The sequence below is a fragment of the Pelmatolapia mariae genome, linkage group LG1 (genome assembly GCF_036321145.2).
Source record: "Pelmatolapia mariae isolate MD_Pm_ZW linkage group LG1, Pm_UMD_F_2, whole genome shotgun sequence".
In the NCBI taxonomy this organism is placed as follows: Eukaryota; Metazoa; Chordata; class Actinopteri; order Cichliformes; family Cichlidae; genus Pelmatolapia; species Pelmatolapia mariae.
The window spans coordinates 1,523,693-1,544,457 of NC_086227.1; the positions used below are offsets into that span (position 1 = coordinate 1,523,693).

Genomic DNA, 20,765 nt, shown 5'->3' on the forward strand with positions numbered 1-20,765 from the left:
ACCGCAATTAAACGTCATTTAGAAGAAGTGAAAATAGAAAATGTTCAATTCTGCACTGATGAGCAGAGATGAGGGAATGAATGAACAAGAACTGCTGTGGAATTACATTAATTGTTTAAACACAGGTTTAGCCATAATTTCGTTATGCATGTACAATGACAATAAAGGGCGATTCTTTTCTATTCTAGCTCTGATTTTTGCACAAAATCAGCGCAAAAACCTGCATTTCATTAAAAAGACGTCTGTTTACGGTTGTTTTTTAGGATCAATTAAGATCAGTTAAGATCATATGTGGCTAACACTGAGGAATGTGAAATAAATGTTTAAAAAAAACAGAATTAAAAGAGAAAAATTGAAAAAATAATAAATTAAAAACCATGTTTAAATTTTGAAAAAAATAGAAAATGAATAAGTGAACATTACAAATGAATGAATTATATTTTGGTGTGTATTTACTTAATGAATTTATATTTTATTGTTATTTTTAAGATGTAAAAAATGTATTTATCTATTTAATTTAGAATTTTGCTCATTTTTAATTATAAAGTTATAAATATTTTCGTTTATCTGGGTCAGCACAAAATGCCACACCTTTTCCTTCTAGCCTATATGTGTCTCGGAGAAAGCTTTATATGTTCTGGCTGTGCGCACCTGGCATTACGTGAGGTTCTGTTGTCGCGTTCCAAACTTGTATGAATAAAAGATACAGCAAATGTAAAATTCATAAGACCTTTATAATCTATTTCCTGTGGATTATCTCTTAGTCCTTCATTTCCTGCTCACCCAAACGTTCACAGTGACACAGAACTTTCCAATATCATCAATTCAGTGAATAAGAATACATTTACTGGATAACTAATCTACAAATGTAGACGTCTGGTTTTCCAGTTCATACCACAGCAACACTTATTTTCAGGCCTTGTTGGCATTTAAGGAGGTCGCTCTGAGTCTGTGTGGTGTTCACTCGAGTGAAAGCTACACTGCACTGGTTTGCTTTTGAGATGAAAATGAAAAAAAAAAAACAACAATTAAGGAGCACACAAACCTCGAGTTGTCAGGAAAACAGACTGCTGACTGACCAGGTGTCTGGGAGGAGGATGAGTGTCAGAGGGAGAGAGCGAGAGAGAAATGAGGCTGGATAATTAGGAAAACCAGGCGGTATTCCCACAGGGAAAGAGCAGCAAACTCTGCACATGCAGTTATTCGCACCATCCTTCTGTCTCTATCTCTTTAAGAGCTCCGAGAAGGAGTGTGTGTTCGCTGTGTGTGCGTGTGCGTGGGGGGAGGGGTATTGGCTGGGGTGGAACAGTCCTGTAATGAGCAGATTTTAGAGAGAGAGAGAGCAAAAAACAAGAGAGGACAGATGACTTGGTGGAATCGGGATATTACAACAACAATCCAGATTTAGGTGATGGCTGGCATGGAGAAGACAAAGGGGAAAGGAGAGGAATAATATCCGCCTCTTATTTTTGCATCCCTCATCTTCACAGGAGAGAGTCGCCTGGATCCCGGCCGAGCAGAGAAGAGGAAAAGGGGGAAGAAGAGCCGGGGAGATATTCACACTGCTTTATGTCCGCCAAGGCGTGTGTGCAGGGCTGAGTCCTTTTGATTGCTATGGATGTGTGTCTCTGAGCGTTAGCCTGGATTGCCTGTATCCAGGCCATGCTATAGAAAAATATCTTCAACTCCTCCAGTTTTTTTTAAACATGGCGTATGAGTGCAGCAGTATCTCTGTCCTGCATCCATCCCTGTGAGCTGGTGATGCAGGGATGTGAGGATGCTCTAATGTGTAATTGAGCCAAGCTCGCTCACTTGCTGCCACCGCCGCCACTCTGTGGGCCAGCGGGACTGCTGGAAAAGCCTAGGCCTCGCTTGTCTGGAGCGCCCTGCTGCACGGCCGAGGCGAAGGGCCTGTGAGGGTGCGTGGTGAGCAGGAAGGTGGAGGAGGAAGTGGAGGAGGAGGATGAGAAGCACTCTGAGCCCGCATGCCCATGGGAAGCAGCATGCACGGCAGCTGTGTACGTCACTCCAGACCCATCGCTGAGGCTCGGATTGCTTCTCCGTCATGAGGCAAAGCTCCGTGGGCCCTGTCCTGCTGTTTTTAAAACACCCAGCTAGCGTTCCACATACTAAACTAAGCGGAGAGGAAGTTTCGAGGCCCTGAACCTCTATGCTAGCTGATTTAAACGAGGCCTCCACCCTCCTTGCTCCTTCTGAGTGAAACAGGCCCTTGTTTTTTTCTTTTTCTTGACGTTCTAAGGATTTGCCTAAACCTGTTTCATGCATGTCCACTGGAGGCAGGTTTGACTTTGATGACGGGGGGTCGTACTGCGGGGGGTGGGAGCAGGGTAAGGCCCATGGCCGAGGTGTCTGCACAGGACCCCAGGGTCAGGGTGAGTACGCTGGGGCCTGGAGCCACGGCTTCGAGGTCCTGGGCGTGTACACGTGGCCAAGTGGAAACAGCTATAAGGGCACCTGGGCACAGGGCAAGCGGCATGGTATCGGAGTGGAAACCAAGGGTCGCTGGGAATACAGAGGAGAGTGGACGCAGGGGTTCAAAGGTCGATACGGGCAGCTGGAGAGCACGGCCAGTGGGGCCCGGTACGAGGGGACATGGAGCAATGGGTTGCAGGATGGATATGGCACTGAAACCTATTCTGACGGAGGTAAGGAAGCTAAGAGCAGCCTATATCTACATTGATTTTCAGACCAGCTTAAAGAGCAGCTTGGTCCACTTTAACTTCTCTGAATAAAACATTCCAGCTTGTTCCACAAACTAATTTTCAAGCTGCAAGTGGAGCAGCTTGCTTACGTTTTCATCTGCTTAGCTCCACTTTATCACATCTCCAATGTAGGTCACATAAATAACGTGTGGGTCACATCTATGAACACAGACAGGTTACTAAAGACTCCCACTGGGCACCACAGCAGAGGCCTAGGTGTTAAAAGGCCATATTTAGGATAATGTGCAACTGTAAAGTATCGATAGTGTACAGTGTGAGTGCAAAGCAGTGCAACGGTACAGCTGTACTCACAAGTTTACTTCCACTCATCATGGGCTCAAATTTCATGGTAAGTTGTGGCTTTTAATGATTTCTTCAAACTCTCCTTTTTCCTCGATTGTACAAAACACATTTTTAATGACTTAAAAAAACAAGAGTAGGGTTCACAAGTTTAGTTATTTTGGAATTTCTCCAATCCACACAAAGTTACAAATACACTTCCACTAATATTTAGTTTAATGTCCCTTAGCAAATTGTACTTTGCAAAATTGGTAGCATTCATTTAAATTAGTTGTTTTTCTGGCACAGACCTGGCTTTCAAACATTGTCCTCACTGAGATTGATCCTGTAGGAAGGCCATTCCTGAAGCTTCCAAAACCAGTTTTCATGTTTGTTTGTGATCATTGTCCTGCTGGAACTCCCAGTTGTTTTGACTGCCAAGTTGCTGATTTGAGATAAAGTTGTTTGGTAATTCTCCTTTTCTGTTATTGTTCTATCCACCCCGGAGCATGATGTTACCACCACCATGCTTGACAGTTGGTACAATTTTCTTAGGTTTGAAAGCCTCACCTTTACTCCTCCAAACATGGCTCCTGTCAATGTGACCAAATAAAAGTGGCTTCAGTGTGAACAGGAACTCTGGTGTTTCAGCAGCTTCCAGTTCATGCTAGGCTTGAACCTTGGTGGTTCTTGGGTTAGCCTTTCAGAATCCCAAAGCCCCAACCTGAACTCTATTGAAAATTTTCGGACTATGTTTGAAAACTGGGTCCTTGCCAGGAAACCAGCCACTTGAAACGAACCCTATTAATTCGGCCAAGAAGAGTAGTCAAACATCCAGTCAGAATTGCGCCAGGAGCTTGTTGATGGTTATCAAACACATCTGACTGAGGTGCAACTTGCTGAGGAACATTCAACCAATTATTAGTGAGGGTATATGTATTTATTTGAACCTATGTAGATTAGAGTAAATCCAAAAGAAATTCAAAGTTGTGCACCCATTTTTTATTTTTTTTTATTTTTTGATCATTAAAGACGTGCATTCAATCCAAGCGGGGGAAAGCACGCTTCAAACAAATCATTGAAAAAGTTACCATGACATTTACGACCATGGTGACACAAAGTTCTGACCACAACTGTATGTCTTCCATGTGAGGAAACTTTGTTTTTGAGACCCAGCTTTACTTTTACAGCTTTTTATCGCCACAGGAAGACACAGAGAAATCACTACAGAGGGAAATGAAACAATTACAAAGAGACGCTAAAGAGCTGCAAAAAGAAATATACAAAGTAAACTGACCACAGTGAGACACTAAATGATCAAAACAAAACAAAACAAAAAATCCACTGGGAAATGAAAATCGGTAAAACAGTGACTCCTACCTACAAAGACACACGAAACCCCCAAAGTCCACAGAGACACAACTTGAAAACAAAGAGACACAAATTGACTTCAAAATGATACAAGGCAGCTACAAAAAGATATAAACTGACTTCAGCGATGCATAAATTGACTACAAAGTGGTGAAAATTGACCTCAAAGAAAAATTAAATCAGTATAAGGAGAAACAAGCTGACTGCAAAAAAATCCACACACAAACACAGAGAATATAAAGAGACAACCAAGAGCCATAAAGTGAGCACTTTTAAAAATGTTTTATCAAGAGATTTTAAAAAATTACTGTGAAAGACCAAAAATGTCAAAATAATGTACAAAAATGTGCAAAACGACTAAAGAGGACACCAGAAGATATTGTGCTGACTGTGTGTCCGGGCTCGCGCTGTGTGGAGGCTCTCCTGAGCAGCCTTTCTCGTGAGATTTTAAGAGAACACAAGCAGGCTTTAAAAACAGGACACCTCTAATATTAGAAATTAAGCCATTTTGAGTCGTGACTCCTGTTTAGACACACAGACTTATCAAAACACACCTTCACCCCTCTCCCCAGTGCGATGAAAGTCTCCATGGAAACATTGATACAGCAGGTCAACGTGTCACAAGAGACCAGCTCGCACGGCTCTCCTGCTCTGATTGGCTCGCTGCCGCTGTCATTTCCCTTTATTTCTGACTTTGGGGGCTTGTAATGTAGGCCGTTTGATCACCGATGGTAGCCCGCCTCCGAGCACCCGGATGATGGAGCGAGAGGTCAGTGAGCGATGCAGGTGGAATAAAAGCACTGCGTGTGCGCGTGCGGGCTGAAGGTGGAGATTGTTTACCGGGAGGCGGTGGATCGTTTTTTTTTTTACCGACTCCCTGCGCGAGTGTGAAGGCTGCACGGGTTCATACGCCCTATTTTAACTGAAAAAGACTGCGTCACGCGACAGCTCTGCTCCTCTCTTCCGCTCACGTGGGAGACCACCGACAGATGAATATAGCACGCGCGAGCTGACACATTTTCCACAACCCAATAAATGTGCAGGTTTTCCCCATCAAAGACCCCCCCCCCCCCCTCAAATAAGACACACATATGAGAGAGGTTTACTGACAGGGCTGTCAACAGAGCAAGTGCTCATTAAAAACCATAACAGCCGAATTTGGCGACCATAGCAGGCCACAAGCAGCCTCGTGCAAAAGCCGTCCCTGTCCTGTTTCAGCACCGCGGACAGCTCCGATACTGAAATCCTTAAAAACCTGAGGAAGAGCTCAGAGCTGAGCGGAAACAGCGTCAGAGCAGCGTGACACATGTACTCTGGAACAAGATAAAGATTTAAGACTGCGCGTGGCATTTGGGTGTTTGAAGACATGAGAATTGTCGTGGTCATAACCGAACTCCTCTCTGGGTGTGTTTACTTGAGTAAACTTGTTGTGTATGCACAGCGCTTTGATCGCTTCATAATTAAAGAAAATGTTTTTTAATTTATTTATTTTTCAATATTTGTCACACTAACACATGTAAATAATCTGACACCAACAAGCACAACAATCGTACTATAAAATATTCAATAACGTAGACACATTGGGTTTGTTTTGTTTTTTTCAGAAACAATGCACAGCAACTTAACTGATTGTGAAGCATTAATACTGTAACTGCTCGCTTTTTTCATCTATATATCTATCCATAGCAAGTCTATCACACTGGACACTGGGCTGCTCTGCTAACATCAAAGTAAAAGAAATAATGTGATGCTCATGGTAGCTGGGTTACTCATGTGTTTCTCCACACATTTAAGGCTAGATTCACAGCGTGTGGTAACTTAGTGTTGTATTTAATCATTATTCCTCCATTTTTATACTCATAATACCACTTCTGTGATTTAAAGTTTGTTATCCCTCAGCGTCCCCACTGATCTGGAGCCCAAAGCAGTTGTTTACTTTGCCTAGTGGCAAGCAGCACCTTTTGTATTTTAAAAGCAAATAGGTCAAAAAATTCTGCCCTCTAATCTATTGAGCAGAACTGAGTTCAGCCTATTGGTGGAGCCCTCCTCAGCAGTCCCAGTTTCTTATGTGGTCCCTTAGGAAAATTAATGGTCCTCCCTTTTCTTTGCCAATAGTGGAAATCAATGTTTTGTTTATGTATTGATTTTTGTTTCTTTCATTTTCATTTCACCTAGTTTGAATGAACAAACCCAATATTGGGGGGTTGATATTATTCTAAGAGCAGCTTCTAAGTGCATGTTAGTACCCATATTGGGTGCTAACTCACTCATTGTCACTGGGACATCTATGGCACTGACACAGGCCTATTCTGGAAATGAGCAACAGCTTTCCAGACATGGAAACAGCCTGCTAAAAGCACAGATAGAAAGACCCAGAGACTATTGGCCATATAGAAATGAAATGGACAAAGTCATGTGACAAGACATCACAGACTGATTAGCGACGTCTCATTATGAAGCCCTGAGCTGACCGTTTTCACCACTGCTGTCTTGGTGTTGTGAAGCCAGATGTGATGAGTAAGGAGTAGATGTGACTGCGAAGCAACTTGTGATTGGCAGGTCAGCAGCTAATGAGCATACTCTGGATACCTACCCTCCTTTCTAACTCTAATAATGACCAGAATTTATGAAATGAACTTCATGTGTGCCACGTGGCATGTTTACATCAGACATTAAATAGAGTTTCTAAACCAAGAGTTAATGAGCCGTTGGTGCAGATAGTGTTTTTGAAGAGAGGACCCAAAAGCAGACACTTGAAGACAGAACTTGATCTTAACAAAAGGCAGGCTGTTTATTAAAGATAGAAGATCAGACAAGGACAGAAAATAAAAGACAAAAGGCAATGAAGGCGTATGCTAGACTGGGAAAACCTACTAAGGACAAGACACGTGGAGGAAGGTGAACTAAAGGAAAGGACAAAGGGGAACAGCTGATTATGAAAGTGGAGAGAGCTGGGAAACTCAACTGGAACAAATTAAACACAGAGACAAGGGAAGCAAAATTAAACACAAGCACATGACACAAGGACTATCAAAATAAGACAGGAAACACACTGACGCTGACAAGCACTCAAGGATCAGTCAGGCTGAATTAATCGGCCACTCTAAAAACTGAATCTCGACTCTTTTTTTCAGTTTTGGACTACTGTGTGTAGAAAACAGGTGACCTGAAGATACATCTTTATTTTTTCTTTCACACACAGAATTATCAATCCTTAAAATTCACTACTTGCAGTCTTGGTTGTGCCTGGCTTGCTAGGTTGATGACTTTAACCGTGATCAGAAGCAGCTGGAGCAGTACCTACTAAACCCAACCTGCATCAGAGAAGAACAGACAGCTATTAAAAGGCTGACTGCAACATAAACCTCTCCAGCTTTATAATCAGGAATGAGTCCTACTGTAAGTGAAACTAACACGCTGGTAAGTTTCCTTCCCAGAAACATGAAACTTTAGATTTACTTCACCCTTTGCTCTGATCACCTCAGGGATTTGAGGAGAGGATGCTGACCTCTCCTTAGAGCAGACCTGCTTTGGTTGGAAGCTGCTCTCAGGAGCTTGCCCTCTTCCAGGAGGTCTGGACATCAACTGGAGCTGATTTTTTTTGTTCTTGGTGTAGACAGAGAGGAGTATAGTGAGAGAGGGGGCTTGACATATATAAACCTTTACAGCTGATTTCAGAGCAACAGCAACCCCCTCGTTGTATCATAATATGCTGGCTTGTCCTCTGCTCACCTCCTCCACCTAAATTGCCAAATCTTCAACAGCTCAGGCATAAAGATTCCTCCACTACAGCATTTCCTGTTTTTACAGAGTACATATGTGCATTTTCTGCAGAATGGGAGAAGCCAAAAACAAGTGTTATTCATGGTTTATTTCAAGTGTTTCTATTATTTTAATGCCATTCCACTTTGCTTCAAGTTAGCACTGCTGTGTTTTAAAGATTTTATTCTTGGCAGCGTGTAGTTTTCACACAAAGATGCACAAACACATCACATATTAGATCGGATGCTGAGCAGCCTCCTCACATTATGGAATATTTTATACATTTCCATCCACATGAGGCAGGGATGGCATTTTTAGACTGACATACAGATGCAAATTAGTATGCAAAGCTCTGGTGTGCTCACAGTGAGTCCAGACACATCCTTGTCAAGCTTTAATTTTATGGCAGATTTATTTGTACCTTGTTGAAAACTTTCATAAACAGTCAACACAGAAACTAAATATATGTGGCATTTCTCAGAAGTGTCAGTGTTGTCATATACGTCACCAGGACATTTCCTGTTTCAGAATGAAAGAAGTTAGTTGCCATTTCTGACAGACAGCTGTGCATTTTCCTGTTGCATTTCTGACTACTTGGTGACAAAAATTAGCATAATGCTTGAGTAAAAACCCCAATCAATTCAACTGCAACTGCATTCTTTCTAATACCCAGTGGAGGGAAACTACCTTTCCCTTTGACCTTTGACATGACTTTATGGTTTCATCCACTGGTTTCAGGTCATGCTAAATACTGAGCTGTGAGACAGAGCTGTGTGTTATACTGTGTCCTCACTTTTAGCCTCAAGTGTTAGCATGCTAACACATGTGAATCGGCCTTAAACACAGAGCAACATTACCTATGAGGCTGATGCACGAGGCGACTGGCTGATTACATTTGAAGGGAATTTGCTTAAATGAACTTAACTCCTAACCCTGTGCTATGTGAGTATGTGAAGTTTGGGGTTTGACATCTTTTGAAAACTTGTCAGTTTGACAAGATTTAGAAGTGGACGGGAGTCCTCTGACCAGCTCTCAGTAATCCATGCTGTTGTGCCTGAAATTAGCCCTGCACACCAACTTTGCTGCTCAGTGAGCACTTTGAGATTGCAAAGACCTTCCACTGAGTAATGCAAAGATCATTTTGGCAATTACTGTATAACAGTTAGCATACATTAGTGTATTCCTCATGCATACTACTCTCCTGTTTGGTCCATTGAGAATTCAATTAATGATCTAACTAATGAATGAATTTACACATAGATATTTGGACACTCAAATAAAATGCAGTTCTTATGTCTGACTCGTGCTGTGTCTGTCTGTCTTTCAGGAACCTACCAAGGCCAGTGGCTGGGAGGGATGCGCCACGGCTATGGTGTGCGACAGAGTGTGCCGTACGGCATGGCAGCTGTCATCCTCTTCCCTCTGCGAACATCTATAAACTCTCTCCGCTCTGAGCACAGCCATGGCCCCCCTGCTGTGCTGGAGGACGGCACTGCCACCACGCCTACAGATGGGGTGGTGGCCGGACTGGCTGGGAGCCCAGTGGGTCGGGGTGGGTTTGCTCTTGTGGCACCGAGTGAGGCCGAACGGCAGAGGAAGAGAAAAGGCCGCTTTCGGCAGTCTATCCTAAGTGGCCTGAAGCTTCGGCGCTCTGAGTCCAAAAGTTCTCTAGCCAGTCAGCTCAGCAAGCAGAGCTCCTTCTGCAGCGAGGCCGGCATGAGCACCGTCAGCTCTGCTGCATCTGACATCCACTCCAACACCAGTGAGAGTGAACAGGGCGCTCCTGTGGATGCCACTGTCACTGAGATGTATGCTGGAGAGTGGAGGAGTGACCAGAGAGCTGGCTGGGGCGTGAGCAGGCGCTCAGATGGCCTGCATTATGCAGGCGAATGGGCGGGCAACAAGAGGCACGGATATGGCTGCACCACCTTCCCCGATGGCACCAAGGAGGAGGGAAAATACAAGCAGAATGTGCTGGTGAGCGGAAAACGCAAGAACCTGATCCCCCTGAGGGCCAGTAAAATCCGAGAGAAGGTGGACCGAGCTGTGGAAGCTGCGGAGAAGGCCGCGGACATCGCCAAGCAGAAAGCAGAGATTGCTGTGTCGAGGTTAGATCTTCCAGTATTCTGGTCACCGTTTCGTAGGAATAATTTGAACGTATCTCGTTAGATAGAGCTGGTGACACACCTCTGCGCACGCAGCAAGATTAAGCAACATTAAATCCTCTGAAGTCTAAGACATCACTGGTGACGACCCTCGGCCCAAAGCCTAATCGTCGCCCTTTGTTTGACAAAACTAGCTTTTTTGGAGAAATCATTTTTGATGAGTGTCAGTGTGTTGTACAATAATCACTGTCTTTGTCCCCTGATTAACAGGAGAATGATTTCTTTTAAATGAGATAGCGTTAGACCTCACAAAGTTGGGATTCAAATCTGGTCAAATACCTTCCCCAGAGACGTGAATAAAAGAACAAGTGGTATATTACAAACTATGGTGTGCTTTGCATTACTAACCAATTATCTGTTCCTGTGTGGTGGGGTAGTGCTTTCTATTGTCTATATTGTTTCACAGGGAGCCACAGCACATATTTAGCCCTTCAAAGGCTAATCAAGCTACGTTCTTTTAACTGCAAACTTTTTGAGAGACAGTCATGCTTCCTTTTCGATAAAACATATTTTTTGCAGTCTTGTATGAAAGTTTCACTTAGATATTACGAATACCTGGATATTGTTTAGGAGAACATTTTTATTACTTCATAGATACAAAGTAATTTATCTTAAAATACACACACGTTTTGACTTTGCTGTTTCTGCCTGTTCTGTTCAGGATGAGCCACGCTCGTGGGAAGGCAGAGGCCGCAGAAGGTGTGGCGCAGAAAGCCACGGAGGAGTGTCGACTGGCTCGGATAGCTGCCAAAGAGCTCTCACCCTCCTTTCACATCTATGGCAATGGTTAGTAGGTGCACAAGTGTCAGTACATTAAATGTAACAAATGTAGCAAAGCACTATGTGCGAATCAGTCTGTTTACCATTTACCAAAACTAGCCAACAGGGTCTGTAGCAAGTAACAGTTAGCTAGATAATGTTAGCTTAAGCTAATTTCACACTTTACATGTTCTTGTTATGATCCTGCTTTCACAAATGAGTTATATGATATGTAGCATGCATAAATAAGAGCTAAATGCTAACTAGCTTAGCTTAGATGAGTGGCCTTCCCCATCTGATGGACGACTGGTTTCTGAGGCCCTGTTGTGAAGCCGCTAAATGAGTGTTTCTCAATATGACCGATATGACCTCAGATGTGTGCCTGTGCTCACGGAGGTCAAGACAGAAAGCCATTTTTCCACAGACCTCTATAGAACTGGAAACCATAAAAACGCAATTTTAGCATTGCAAAAGGAAAGAAGAAAAAAAAGCAGGGTTTTTTGTAGTAAATGCTGTAAATGAATTTGTCATTTGGCAAATTATGCAGTCAATTAATGGTAAAAAAAAGCAAATTGCTTAGATATTTGTGTATATGGTATATTTTATCTCAATTTTAAAGCCATAAACAAACTATTTGTTTTTTGCCTTCAGGCTTTTCTCTTAGCTTCACTGATTCTATAGTACTCTGTACTTTTTAGATTTTCCACAGAGATTTGTTTGAGATAATTATGAGTCATAGCTAAAGGATTCAAATGCACTAATTTTCTTAAAATCTACATGCAAAAGTACGCCTACTGGAACCTTTACAGATTAATAAAGTAAGTGTGAATTTGCTTTTAAGCGTAGGCCCAGTGTTACACACATTTTAATCTCATAATAAACACCAAGCTACAAAGGATTAGCCTGTGAGAATTCAAATTAAATCAAGTATATTCACTTTCATAATCCTCTCTAAGCTGGCAGCGCGAGGCTCCGTTTGTTTGCAGCGCTTCTCCTCCTTTTGTGTGCCGATGACACTCAAACATACTCGCGCTGTAGGCTTTGCTCTGGGTGCCAAATCACCTCACTGGTGCTGTTCTCCTGTTTTCATAGGGCTCGAATGTCAGCGGCCCAAACACCAGGGCGCCAAGGACAAAGACCATGAGGTCATCTCCACAGGAACAGACAGTCCGGAGCTGTGCACTCCCGACACCACGCCACCTGTGATAACACCTGATCTCAGCCCCGTGCTGAGCGTACCCACCTCACCTCCCCACAGTCCACTCAAACACACCCATCGCCCCAGGAATGCTTGCTTCATGCGCCAGAGCGCCGTGGACGATCAGGGCGGGGCTGAGATCCAGGTGCTGGTAGAGGGGCGGGGGATGGATCTGCCGAGGGGCGGGGCTAACAATTGGAGCGACGACATGTATCCGGATCGAGCGGGTAGCAGTCGCTCCACTACGCCCTCCCTTCTGGAAGAGCAGGAGGGACAAATAAATGGCCACGAACAAGCCCCTTTGTCCAACCACAAGCCACGGGAGAAATCCATTTCCAATCACAAGTCCCGGGACCACGCTTCCTCCTACAGAGCCTGGGAGCATTCCTTGTCCAACCAAAAGCTCTCCAAGCACGCCTCTTCCAATCACAAGTCAAGAGACTACTCATCGTCCAATCACAAAACATGGGATCATTCGTCCACCAATCACAAAACCTGCGAGCATGCCTCTTCCAACTACAAGCCACAGGTGCACATTTTATCCAATCACAAGGCCTTGGATCACAACATGTCCAATCACAAGACTTCTGAGCATGCTTCTTCCAATCACAAGCCCCAAGAATATATCTCGTCCAATCACAATGCCAAGGACCACGTCTCTTCTTCTTGTTACAATCCTCGAGAGCATGTCTACTCCAACCACCATCCAAAGCAGCACAACCACTCCAACCACAAGCTTAACGAGCACGCTGTAATCGACCAAAGGCTAGACAGCCACACCGGGGGCTGGACTGCTGAAAGCACCCTTAGGTGGAGCCCAGCCCACTCGCGCCTCACAGAGCAGGACGAGGAGAAGATGAATGACTATACAGTCGACATGAGGCTGCACTGTCCGGACTCGCAGACTTCTCGGGGGCTGGGACAAGAGTCCCCGGCCCCCAAGAACAACAGGCTGCGATCCAGAAGCCTTCGACCGGTCAGAGAAGGATCCATGGACTCTGTACAGATGCTGGACAACCTGAATGTGGGGGCAGAGCTGGAGGAGTGGCCACTGCACAGAGACCTCACCCTCTCCCCACCTCTAAAGTCTCAGCCCATCACTCTGGAGCAGGAAGGAGAGCAATTCACCCTCAAATCAAACTCAGTGAGTCCGCACTGCTCTGTCAGGCTAACAGTTCATTTTTTAACACATAATAACAGAACGTTTGCTGTTGCCACAACACACTGATAAAAAAAGAAAAAGAGCTGTGTGATAAGACCTACATATTTCACTTAAATGCATCAAAACTAGTGTAGAGTTAATATTTAAAGGAAGAGCTATGTGTTTACCAAAACTTCACGTTTTAGTCACAGTGCCAGTGTAAAGTCCTCAATGATAAAAATCAAATGATTTTTCAGATTAAAAGACTTTTAGCTCACAAAATGCCAAGATTTATTAGACAGGAAATTTGAAAACAACTCAAGAAAAATCATTTTTCTCAGTGTTAGACAACAGTGAGATATGAAAGTCACTGCTGAATCATCAGCACAGCAGATAAACATCTTGAAATTATTAAGAGCATAAAAAGAAGACGATTGGACTTCCTGAAGTTTTTTGGAGACGTTTCACTTCCTTTCTAGCTTTTCAAGCTCTTAAGACTCGGGGTGACCGAGAACCTGCACAGACGCCTGTGTTGGAAAATATCTATCACTGTGATAAGAATCAAAGTTACGAAACTATCACAATTAACTCCACAATGTTACATTTTCAATTTTTACACTGAACAAAGGAACTTTCAATGGACAGATTAATGATCCAAGAGCTTCCCTAAAGCTGCTAACATGTGGTGTTACTGCATGCAGAGATTCAAAAATACAACAATCGAAAAAAACAGCATCTCAACAAAAAGGTATAAACTAACCAAAAGATTCCTAAAACAATTACGGAAAGACTCAAAACGAGCACAAAGTGAAACTGAATGCTTTCAGATTCACAAAACAACAAAAGGAGAGCAAACACTACAAAAATGTAAAATAATGAAAAAAATAACTCGAAAGGATCTCAAGACTGAAAAATGTCTGAAAACAACTACAAAGATTCTGTATGAATGTAAAAAGGCAAAATATGAAAACTCTCAAAACCAAAACAAAAGGGGGTAAACCACCTTCAGCTGACTCAAAGTTACTGCAGAAATACGCAACGTGATTACAAAGACTCAAAAAACATGACAAAAGGAGGGACACCTAGGGATGGGTACCGGTGTGGTTCTGACATAAACGGTAGTAACCAGACCGAAAAGCAGCGCACATTTCGGTGCTTTATTTCGGTGCTTTTTTTTTTTTTTCCTGAGCCAATTCTAGCCAATCATTTTACGTTTCCGAGGATAGTAGGCGGGCCCAGGTACGTACGTTCTTTTAGAGCAGAGCTACAGATTAAAAATGCCCAAGACGAAGCGGTCAAAAGTCTGGCTGTACTTCGCAGCAAAAGATGCAAACTCAGCAGCCTGCAACAAGTGCTTTAAGCTGATACTGTGATACTGTCAAAGGAGGTAACACCTCGAATCTGATGAAACACCTGGCAACGCATAGCGGGTTTTTTAAAGCCGAGAAATGCGCCGTGTTTGATAGCTTGCTGCGAGACCTCACACCGAGCACATCTACTGCGGGTGTGGTGCCTGTTATCGGACCCGGAGTTAGCAACATCCCCCAAGAACCCGAAGAGTAGCGTCCTGGCCCCTAGCCCTGCCAGTGTAGCAGAAATGATGAGGATGATGATGGCAGCAGCAGCCGTTCTTCTCTGCGTGAGTAGCTTAATGTTGTTCGTGTGTAATTTATGTTGAGTAGGCTAACCACGTTATTACATTAATGCATGTAAGGTGAACTAGCAAACACCGTCGTAGTTACATGCGGCTGTCTTCTTGTTTGATTGCAGATACTCCCTTCACCCTGGCCAAAAAGGCTAAAATGACCAAAGAAAAAGTGGAAAACAGTTAAATGAGAGGTTTTTGGACCAATTTTGTGTTTTTTCCATTGTTTAAGCACTGCTTCCAGCCAAGAGTAATACCATATATGCCCTATAGCTGCAGAAAAGGCTAACATTGTTATCTTTTTACAAAAAACAGCTGAACATGAGAGGTTTTTGGACCAATTTTGTGTTTTTTCCATTGTTTAAGCACCGGTTTGAGCACTGTTTAAGCACCGGCACCGTTTCAAAAGTACCGGTTTGGCACCGGTATCGGATAAAACCTAAACGATACCCATCCCTAGGGACACCACAACTAAATGTTACCAGATGACTACAAGGACGCCCAAAAAACACAGACAGACTTTAAAGGTCCATGAAAAGGCACCCTGAGGTCTTCATGAGTGACACTGTGGCTTTTTAAAAAAATGTTCCAGTCTCCAGACTAAACTGATTAAAAAAAAAAAAAGATTAGCAGGCGTTACAAGGTGTGTAGCTGTGAGATTAGCTAAGAAACTCCCGGGTTTAGCCTAAAATTTTCCCACTACACAATTCAAAAGTCCATCACCACAAAGGGTCTAAAATGGAACCGAAATCCAGAAGTGCTCTGGTTTTAGAAGCATTTCCTCATTTCTGTTCCCATATAAATGCATTCTTTACACAGTGTCTTCAGTACAAGACTTTCCTGCATCAGTCACGGTGGATGATTGTAAGAACAACACCAAGGAGCCAGAGTCTGTAATGTGTCCACTAGATGACACACTCGTTGTTATTCCATAGGTAGACGTGGACACGTGTGGGGTGGGCATTATCATGAGGAAGTTGTGTTTACAAAAATCATGAATTTTACATGTAGTTTGCACCAGTGAGGTCTAAGCGTGCCCTGTGGTGATCAGTACATAGTTAACTTTGTTAACAAGCCTTAAAATAATCAGCATAACATCAAGTTACCAAGTATTCTTTTGAGTTTCACAAAAGCACTGAGGTATTAGGGTATTATTTTTGTAATTCTTCAAATTTCAGTTTTTTTGGGCGGGGTTTTTCCTCTTACAGAGTGCATGCTCAACAGATGTTAGGAAAACCATAAACACAACTACCAGTTGAAGAATTTAAACGAGTAAATAAGTAACTAAACCTCCTTGTGTTTTCAGTGTATGTAGGAAAAAAATGTTAAGTCACTGCGGACTCCTCTGTGGACTCACAACAACAGGGACCTTCATTTTCACTCCCGAGGCATAATATACTGATGATTTGTCACCTAGTGTAAAATGTTACGTTTGGGAGTGAGAACGTGCTGTCACTTTATGTCACTTGGACCCCAGCAGACTCACGGATGCAGAAAATATAATCGAGACTCACGTCTGTGACGTTATTTTGCCCAGTTATTGTGCTCTTTAAGGCACATGAGCAGAAAGTGCAGCCCAACTCTAACCTCTAACCTGTTTGTTGAGAGCCTGGTGGGTTACTCAGATGTCCAGTGTTAAATCTTGACTGGAGTCTGAGCGTCTGTGTTTGTGTTTCCACTGAGATCGTCGGTGCTGTAACTGGACTAATTGCTTTTTTCTCTCTTCTCTTGTCTCCTAGGGCTCCAGCTCTATTCTGGTGGTTATGGTCATTTTACTCAATATTGGAGTAGCCATTCTTTTCATTCACTTCTTTATTTAAGCTTATACAGGTATGATCTACTAAGACTTATTGATAACTACGGTATATTATATGATTACTTAATGAGATGGACGTTCTGTCTATTCGACTGGAGCCCGCAGCCCGAGTGAAGGACACAGCAGAGCCTTTCTATTGTTGCTACTGTCTTTTTCACCTCTGTTGAAGCCCATTTCAGTTTCTACAAAGACACCATTTCTTTTCAAATGCTTATTTTGAACTTTCATTCGATATAACTTCCATAGAACGTCCACATGATAAAAGGCGGTTGAATTAGAGTCACGAGAAAGTAAGAAAACGCAGCTTTAGACTAGCGTGTTGTTTCGGACTCACGTGCACGGCTGCCCGTCGCTGACAGATCAGTGGACTGGAGATGGCACAGGCAGCGTTGCCCATTTTTCCACCAGTCTAGAAAAGAATATAGCAACCCATGTTTCCTGGTTATCATGAGAAACACACTCAGTCCTAAGCCCCCTTTTGCCTTTGAACCCTTTTCCTTTCCTTCAAATCCATCAGTCTCTATTCGCACTATGCGCTACAGAACTATGCTGCAAGAGTAGATCCATTTTAAAGGGCTCCGTCATTATTCTTTTCTCTTTTTTCCCCCCTACTACATAAACACGCAACCATTGCATGAGGCTGTGTGAGATTTTAAAAAGTGCATTTTTCTATCCCTTTAACATCACTGTTCTGTCTTCATTTGTGCGCACTTCATCCTGATGGTCACCTCTCGATTGTCAGACACTTCACATTCAAAATCACAGAGTATGACCAAATCATATTTGATTTGCGAAATCAAATGCCAGCGACCAACACATGCCAAGCCCTCCTGGGTCTAATCCGAGAGGAACTTTCTGAATTCATTACAAGTAAAGTGGAACCACATAAACACACGTTTGCGTGCATAATAAACCGAACAAAAAGCAAAAGAAAAAAAAACACATTTAACTGCTGACATACTGAGGAGGTATCAGCCTTGCCCCTTTGTACAGCCTTGAGACTGTTATGTTATAATCACTAATTCTAATATATAAGTGTATGTGTCATTATTCTTCAAGTTTGTTACTTTTTGCAGTTTGCAAGACAGAGAGAATGCTGAGTGCCTCGTATTTATTCATTTTGGTTCTCAAATTGATTTAAAAGCCAACCCTAGGTCAAACACCCCACACGGGCAGGCTAAGAGGAGACAAATAACCTTGAAAATTAAAAAAAAAAGGCGATCCCCATCCTTCGGCCCTCCACACAATCAGCCCTTCCCTCTTCACCCTGAAATGGCATGCACTGTTTTGTCTCTCTCTCCCAGTCGCCCCTTTTGGACCAGTCGAAAAGGGAAAAATGGGGTTTCTACGGTGTCATTTCCAGAAAACGGTTTTTTTTTTGAGACCGGATGAGATTTTTGTTTCCAGCATGTTTGTTTAGCCTGCTCAATCTGGTGTCAGTTTGTGAATTTCTCCCTCTTGTCTCTCTTATCCAGCAACACAAGGCTACGTGAGACATGGAGAGCAGTGTAAAATAAACGCTAGCTTTTAACTCTCAGTGGATACTGAAATGTCCCGAGTTTATGAATGATATAAAAGAAACTCTCTGCTACTGTATGTTTTATACTTCGCACCCAGTGGCATCATCATGTTGTGACATCATTGCATGCCCGAGCATGCTCTTTCTTACTCTTTGGTTTATGAGGTTGTTTCAAAGTTAATGTGGAGAAAATAATGAAATGTTTGAAATTAAAGAGCTTGGTGTGGTTATTGCTGATATTATTACTGAAAGTAATTTCATCTACAGCCCATACTACAGCCAGTACAGACTACATGTTGAGCAGGAAGTCTAAAAGCTATCTGCCCTGCACTTTATGTCAAACTCATTTTACATGGTTTTACACATACAGCCCACTTTGGCCTTATGTGAAGTGGACCAGTGAAACTTCCTTTTCTGTCAGTATATAAGAAAAAGAAGTGCAACTTTCCTATGTGGTAAAGAAAGACTGCTGTAGTATATGAGCGCAATCTGTCAACATGACTCTTTGGACTTGAATTGGAAGAACTAAATGTGTAAAATATAGAAATATATCACTTAATTGTTTTGGTGTCGTATCAATGGCCATAGGGAGGCCCTTAACTGTAGGAAAAGCTCTAAAACTTGTGAAAATACAGTTAAAAGTCTAACATGTCCACATTTTCCGAAGCCATCCATTGAGCCAGATTGGAGTGTTTGCTGGCCCAAATCTGGCCCCCAGGCCTTATGTTTGACACCCCATTACTAAAATTGCAGTTCCTCAAGTGGCCACCTATAGACAGTCCCCATAGACATGAATGTTAAAATGCCCAACTTTACAGCAGAAATAAACATGTTTAGAGTCTAGAACAGTGTCAGTCTATAGAGTTCATATCCTCATCAATGCCAACTGTATGTGGGGAAATTTAAGGATAACTCACCTCTTTAAAGAATATTACAGCTGTAATCTTTGGCATGGCTGCTCTGACAAGTTGGTGTATTTTGTCTGACTACTAAAAGACCAACATGTTCTCCTTAATGCCATGTTATGCACAAGGTGTCCTCTGGTGTTGTTGTCCTGATGCAACTGCTGCAGCATTATTGTCTGCCATGAGAAGTCTTCTCCATTTCCGAGCCCACAGTTGGACCTTAGAGGTGAAGCAGTGAAATAAGCTGCAGGTATATAAGCCTTTGGTTTAGATTTGATTGGGACACGCTTTTATTTTTTCACTTTTACTTACTACTTTGCTACGGCTGGGGAAACCTGCAGTCAGATGAGACTGAAGAAGTCACACAAATGAGTGACGAAACATTTCTCCCACTTAAAACCCTCCAGATGAACAAAATCTGCTTTTTGAGGTACTACTTTAACTTTGCTCATCTGTTAGCAAGAGCAACTACTTTGTTAGGCTTAGCCATTAAAAGGTAAGTGGTTAAGTTTAAGAGAAGACCAGATTCTAGTGTAAAATGCACTGTCATACAACAGTAACTCTTTTGAAAGTGTCAAATTGAAACAGCCAAATTTGTCATGACCTTGTGGGTCAGGGCACAGACATGCCGTTACTGAACAATGCTCTGGGGATGCAAATGGGCTGAAAAGACACTGTAAAGAATCAGTGTTACAGTTTATTGATTGAGTTTTAAGCTTTTGTATTTTTATATTTTTTTCTAGTCAATATTAACATTCCATTAATATGACAGTAAGTAATGCTAGTTAGGTTAGTTAGCTAGCTAGTCTGATAACCTCCCAACTCAAACCGCTCATCCAAATGTGGTGAAAAAAAATGCAACCAAATTTCATAGTTCAAAGCTTCAAAGCTGTAGGAGCACAGGTGGCGATATTTGTTATACAATATGTGAAATATAATAAAAACCCAGCATTTAACAGAACCATTAGCCTATACAGCTATCCAGTTTGCTATCACTGTATTGGATCAGTTAAAGTAAAAAGGTTATATGATAATGTTGGGTGATATAATAAAAGGTTTTTAAAACAATGATTTTGAATAATAATGAGCTCAAAGTCAGTACAAAAAAATGTTAAGTCTGAAGCTCCGGCAACACTTATCTTTATGTGGAGCTTATGCAGCCTATTTATTTTATTTTATTTATTCAGTTTTTTTAATTACATTTTGCTATGAAAATGTTAAATAACTGATTAATTGAAACAGGGAAATAGTCTGTGAAAATACATACAAACAGTTTGTGTTGTTCTAACAGACTTGAATGTTAATAATTGGTGTGTCCACTTTGAGGCTTCGCCACAGTCTGAACCTGAAACCTCTCCAGTCATTTCTTTTAGTTGTCTTCAGGAATATTTCTGCAGTCTTTCTGATGTACATTCGAAGAATTCGTATTTGGATGCTGGTCGACTCTTGTCAGGAAACCCCCCCCCCAAAACAACCAAATTC

The 20,765-nt window shown here is 42.4% G+C and overlaps 1 protein-coding gene across 1 annotated transcript; it reads left to right on the forward strand.

Moving 5' to 3' along the window:
- Positions 1–1,308: 1,308 nt before the first annotated feature.
- On the forward strand, positions 1,309–18,598 carry jph3a (junctophilin 3a). Its single transcript, XM_063469758.1, has 5 exons — positions 1,309–2,666; positions 9,463–10,243; positions 10,962–11,086; positions 12,152–13,401; positions 16,783–18,598. The coding sequence occupies exons 1-5, from the start codon at positions 2,285–2,287 to the stop codon at positions 16,861–16,863; spliced, it is 2,619 nt and encodes an 872-aa protein (XP_063325828.1). The 5' UTR covers positions 1,309–2,284; the 3' UTR covers positions 16,864–18,598.
- The last annotated feature ends 2,167 nt before the right edge of the window (positions 18,599–20,765 follow it).